This window comes from Galeopterus variegatus, unplaced genomic scaffold (assembly GCF_000696425.1).
Source record: "Galeopterus variegatus unplaced genomic scaffold, G_variegatus-3.0.2 Scaffold10316, whole genome shotgun sequence".
Taxonomy (NCBI): domain Eukaryota; kingdom Metazoa; phylum Chordata; class Mammalia; order Dermoptera; family Cynocephalidae; genus Galeopterus; species Galeopterus variegatus.
Window position 1 is genome coordinate 7,349 of NW_007736427.1, and position 6,037 is coordinate 13,385.

General features: G+C 37.8%; 1 protein-coding gene across 1 annotated transcript in view; it reads right to left on the reverse strand.

Moving 5' to 3' along the window:
- The window catches only part of LOC103609927 (cytochrome P450 2C9-like), a gene marked incomplete at its 3' end in the record, with an annotated part of 5,045 nt that extends 3,146 nt beyond the window's left edge, over nucleotides 1-1,899 (reverse strand). Inside the window, exons 1-3 of the mRNA XM_008594184.1 lie at nucleotides 1,732-1,899; nucleotides 232-394; nucleotides 1-61 (exon numbers count right to left, since the gene is read on the reverse strand). The exon at nucleotides 1-61 is cut by the window's left edge and continues 5 nt beyond it. Of these exons, the coding sequence (XP_008592406.1) occupies nucleotides 1-61; nucleotides 232-394; nucleotides 1,732-1,899 (392 nt within the window). The remainder of the gene's footprint in view (nucleotides 62-231; nucleotides 395-1,731) is intronic.
- Nucleotides 1,900-6,037: the final 4,138 nt, after the last annotated feature.

The window sequence follows — 6,037 nt, forward strand, 5'->3', positions numbered from 1 at the left end:
AGGGTCATGAGTGAGAAGCGTCGGATATCTTTCCATGTCTTTCCATTGCTGAAAACAATTCCTACCACAAGAAGAGCAAAAAACTAGGAGGATGATTCCAGACAAGGAATAGGGAGCTGACACTTGGCAGCTAGACAGATGGGCCAAACACTGCCTGAGCAGCTCTTCAAGTCTCTGTTTTCATCCTCCCATCCCCATTCCCAATGCTGACACAGGCACATGCACACCTACCATGTCCTTTATTAATTCTTTCAGCCATTGCTAAAATGCCTCTTCCAGAAAACTCCTCTCCCATATCAATCAGGGCTTCCTTCACTGCTTTATATCCATGCAACACCACGATGGGCTTCAGGCCAAAATACACAGTGAACACAGGGCCATAGACTTTTGAGAACTGGGGAAGGAAGCACAAATAATAGCAAAAGAGTTGCTATTTTATTCATACATTTTGCCTGATGAAGACTGACATTATCATTATGTTTCCTATGTTTTTATTCTGCTACATGCAGCTTCAAATATTTCTGAATTTTATTTATAAATATGATTGTGATTGTTAAAGCTGTCATTTATGGATGGCCTATTATATGCCATGCAATGCCAAGGCAATTGGTGCACAGATTACAATTAATCCCCATACTAACACATTCACCAGGCTTATCTGCCCTGTTTTATAAAGAAACTGAGGTCAGAGAATTCCAAATTTATTTTCAAAACATCACAGCTACTACAAATAAAACACAATTTATCAGATCCCCATGCCCACTTTGAGACCAGTACCCAGCTGATGGCTTCAGGATCCACTCTAAAATTCTTACCATGTGGATCCTGACTCAGTAGCCCTGTGATAAATACGAGAAATCTATAGTTATAAAGTCACTCCAGATGATTCTAATTTTCAGCCCAGTTTGGGAACTGCTGGTACTACTGAAACAGAAAGAGTGAGCACGACATGGGCAGTGCCAGGAAAAGCCACTTCTCCTGGAAGAACACTTTCTAACATCCTTCAGCATTCTTAGCCAAAGGCAGAAGCTTTTTGCAGAATCCAAAAGAATTCTTTTTATTTTTGATTTTTTTCTGTGTGACCGATAAGGGGATCGCAACCTTTATCTTGGTGTCACCCACACCGTGCTCAGCCAGTGAGCGCACCAGATCTGAACCTGTGGTGGGAGCGCCTCTGCACTCCCAGTGCCGCACTCCCCTGAGTGAGCCATGGGGTCGGCCCTCCAAAAGAATTCTGACACCACCAATTCATTCACTTATACTGGTCCTGAACGCAGAGCTATTTCCTTGACATCAGGCATAAATTGATTTTTCAGAGAAATTCAATTTTCATGTTAATTCTGAATAAAACATAAGGCAAATACAGTAGATGTGATTTTGAATCAAATCTCTAATTACAAACACACACTTCCCTTGTCATTTACATTTAGAAAAAAAAATCATTAGAAATGGCTATAAAACAAATAAGGAAAGCAGCACTCCCAACATTTGCCACTTTATTATTCTAATTCTACCCTACAAGAGCCTAAATGTTTCTCTTCCTACAAAACACATTACTTCCTTCCACTGTTTCTAACAATGACAGACAAGAAAAGGCAAGAAGAAACATCAAATATTTCACTTTATGATGATCTATTATACTATTGTGCCACCAAGAGCATATTTTACTTAAAAATAGTTTCAATTTACTTACCCTTTGCAAGCCACTGAAGGAGCATAAAATATACTTACATTGCTTAAGGATTTGCTGATGTCCTTAACATTTATCTGTAGGATATTTCCAATAATTGGGAGAGGAGTGGGGCCTGGTGGGAGCTTCCCTCTCGCAGAACTCTGTCTCCAGAGCGAAAGGAGAAGCAAACAGGGGAGACAGAGCACCAGCACCACAAATGGATCCATTGAACCTTCTCTTCTTACTAAGACAACTTTGGTTTGTAATCCAAAGCTTTTATAACACCCCCTGCTAATTCAGAATGTACCTCTTTGACATATAAAGTGATGAATAAGCTAAATCCACTTAAATGCCCTTCTGAGTGGACTTTGGCCCTGATAGAGGTAAAAATAAAGTGTTTTTTAGTCTTGCTGTCCTTCTTTCCAGTGCCTACTCTGGACATTCTGGTTTAATTACACTGGGATGGAGCCCAAGTGTTGGTAATTAAAAAAAACAAAGCAAACCAAAACAAACAAACAAAACAGGTGGGTCCAATTGCAGACATGATTGAGAAGAACTAAGGTAAATTACTTGAGGCAAGAAAATTACTTAAAATTCTGGATTCTCTGATGAATGACCAGTTGGGATTTATGACTCTCAGGGAAATCAGTGTACTCTGTGATTTGTATATTTAAAAAATGTATGTTGTAATGCTATATCAAACATTAAGAGACTTTGTCCTTGATAATGAAAATGCTTTCAAATAATTAATATAGTCTTCTAATATTACAGCTGTCTAAATATAAAATTACTAATATAACTGATGCATCTTGAATGACCAAATGTATATCAAGTTATTAGCTAATGAATTTCAAGACCTTTCACCAGTAAGTCTGAAGTGGAAATGGTGGAAGACATAAATTATTATTTTATTTTTTCAAATTGGGGAAGGGAGACTCTTGGAGAACAGGGTACCTGTCAGTATCACAGGTGGCAGAAGAGGGACTTAAACTGAGATTTTCTGCTGCCCATTGTGTGCACTATGGGCTATGTCATAGCTGCCTTGAGAATTATTTTAGCATTAAAACCCCCCCAATATTAGTTACTCTTAAGGTAGACTTCACCAACTGTTCATAAAGCAATGGGCTTCACAATAAATAGTAGCACCTTATTTGACTACCAGGATTACAGGACCAGTGGTGTTTATGAGAAAAAACAAAAGATATAATTCTCCCTTCTCCATCATGGCAGAGGTGAAACTTGCTCAGTGCAATAGAGGGAAGAGCAAATCTCAGAGAATTTCAGTGGGGAGGGCTTGAGAAACTATGGCTGCCCTCCCCAACCCCTCCAGATGAGGCTATTGCTGTTGTGTTTAGTCTGTCACTGTCAGAAGTAATAGAATGTAATAATGCATAGCAAGGGAGAGAAATTATAGACAGAACAACAGATGTGGACAACAGAGGATGAGAGGTGCAGAAATCATTTAACAATCCCATAGCACAGAACCACGAAAATGTGCAGACCTGAACAGATGACATTTAGTGGTCAAGAGGATCTAAATACAACTGGAATGATATACATTACCAGATCACTAATGCCATTGATTGTGCAAAGGCACGTTCTGTAAAGACATCATCATATTTATTCTAAATTAGTGTAATTACTTCTAAGCACTTTTAGTAACATAATAATAATAATAATAAGGTATGTTAATACCTAGTTGTTCAATGTATTCTTGCTCATGGTTACAGGGATTCTCACAATTTACAGAGAATTTTTACACCCATGGTATCCCTTTTGAGTATCTTAATTATCTTTGACTAAGGTAAAATTATTCCCATCTTAGTGATGGGAAAGCTGGGCCTCAGAGATTCAGTGCTTTGGCCAAGGGCACACAGACTGCAGGTGATAGAGCTGAGGCTAGAGTCCAATACCCTGCCTGCCTCTTGCAGCCTCACTCCAAGCAAAACATTCAGTTCAACCAGGTTCACCAACATTCATTGACTGCGTGCTATGATGTAATATTTTGTGATTGAGCCTAATCAGTGACTTTCAAAGCAAACATTAAATTAGTTAATAATTACAGCTCCAGTTGACTAAAATGGGGGGTCAGAAGAGTTTGGTTTTATAACCTTTGAGTGATTCCAGGTCTTGGTGAACTTTTATCCAGGGTAAAAAGAAACAGTAATTGCTGACTGACTCACATAGCTCTAAACTCTGAAGGAACCACATCACCTTATTTTGGATAAAATAAGCTCAGTTGTTTTCTCTAGAGCAGTCATTTCATTCCTTGAGAGATCGGTGACCTTGCTCTGCTCCTGGTCCATTCTGCTGAGCCAAGGCTCCTCCCTGGACCTTTCCTTTTATAGAATGAAAGAATCATAAATAATTAAAGGACAGAAGAGATATCTGAGAACAACTAGAATAAAACTTGCTTTGTTTTTTAGGAATGAGCAATTGGGGACTCAGTGAGATAGAGTGTCACCAAGGTATCCATACAAGAATTTGTCTTAAAATCCCAGTTTTCTACTCCCAGTTCAGTGATATCTCACAACCCATCTGACAGAATGCCTTTCTCATCCCAAATGATTAGGAGGGTATGAGCATTAAGCCCTTTAGAGTCACAGAGTGATGCAAACCTCATCTTGGCTAGAGTCATGGATTACAGTGAGTTTTTATTAATTAATAGAATTTATTTTTCAGTTTTAGGTTCACAGCAAAAGTATGTGTTCCCACATAATCCTTCCTCACACCAACCCATACCCTCTCCCACAATGAACAAACCTCACGAGTGTGATACAGTAGTTACAACTGATGTATCAACATTGATGCATCACCATCAACCAGAGTTCATAGTTTACATAGGGTTCATTCTTTGTGTTGATACACAATACAGTCTTTCCTCTGTATTCACAAGGGATTGCTTCCAGCCTCTGTCCCAATCCCTGATACATACCAAGATCTGCAGATGTTCAAGTCTCTTATACAAAATGGTGTAATATTTACATAAAACCTATACACATCCTCCCATATACTTTTAATCATCTCTAGATAACTTATAATACCTAATAGAATGTAAAGAGATGTTAAACTGTATTTTTATTTGTTTTTTGGGGGGGATTATTATTTTTTCTTTTCAATCTGTAGTTGATTGAATCCATGGATGAGGAATGTGAAGATATGCAGGGTCCACTGTACATTCTATGGGTTTTAAACTAATGTGTACTTACATGTATCCACCATTGTAATATACAGAATAGTTTCACTGCCCTAAAAATCCTCTATGTGCTGCCTATTTATTTCTTCATCTTCTCAACCCAATCCCTTGGCAACAAATGATTTTCGTAGTGTCACCACAGTTTTGACTTCTTCAGAATGACGTAAGTTGGAATCTTACTGCATGTAGCCTTTCCAGATCGGAATCTTTCACTCACTAATATGCATATGGTTCCTCCATATCTTTTCATGACTTGATGGTTCATTTCTTTTAAACACTAAATAATACTCCATTATATGGATGTACCACAGTTTATCCATTCAGCTACAGAAGGACATTTTGGTTGCTTCCAATTTGGGGCAGTAATGAATGAAGCTGCTAAAAATGCATATGTGCAGGTTTCTGTCTGGACATAAGTTTTCAACTCCTTTGGGTAAACAACAAGGAGCACAATTTGCTGGATTATATCATAGGCATATTTTAGTATTGGAAGAAACTGCCACACAGTCTTCCCAATTGGCTGTACCATTGTGCATTCCCAACAGCAATGACTAGCAGTTTCCATTGTTGCACATCCTTGCCAATATCTGGTTTTATCAGTGTTTGGAATTTTAGCCATTGTTAGGGGGTGTACTGATAATTCCTTTTTGTTTTACTTTGCAAGTCCCTACTGATGTGTGATGTTGAACACTTTTCACATATTTATTTGCCAACTATATATCTTCTTGAGTGAAGTGTCTGTTCAGATCTTTTGCCCATTTTTTGAAGCAGGCTGTTGATTTCTTATTGTTGAATTTTAAGTGTTTTTGTATACTTTTGATAAAAGTCTTTTATCAGATATGTCTTTTGCAAATATTTCTCCCTGTCTGTGGCTTTTCTTCTCATTCTCTTAACAGTGTCTTTGCGGAGTAGAAGCGTTTGATTTTGATCAAGTGCAGCTTATTGATTCTTTCTTTCATGGATTGTGCCTTTGTTGTATTTTAAAAAAACAATGCCATATCAAGGTTTTCACCTGAGTTGTTTTCTCAGAATTTTATGGTTTTGCATTTTACCCTTGGCAATGATATATTTTAAGTTAACTTTTGTGAAAGGTATACAGATTCTTTTTTTTTCACATGTAAATATCCACTTTTTCCAGCAACATTTGTTGAAAAGACTTTCCTTTCTTT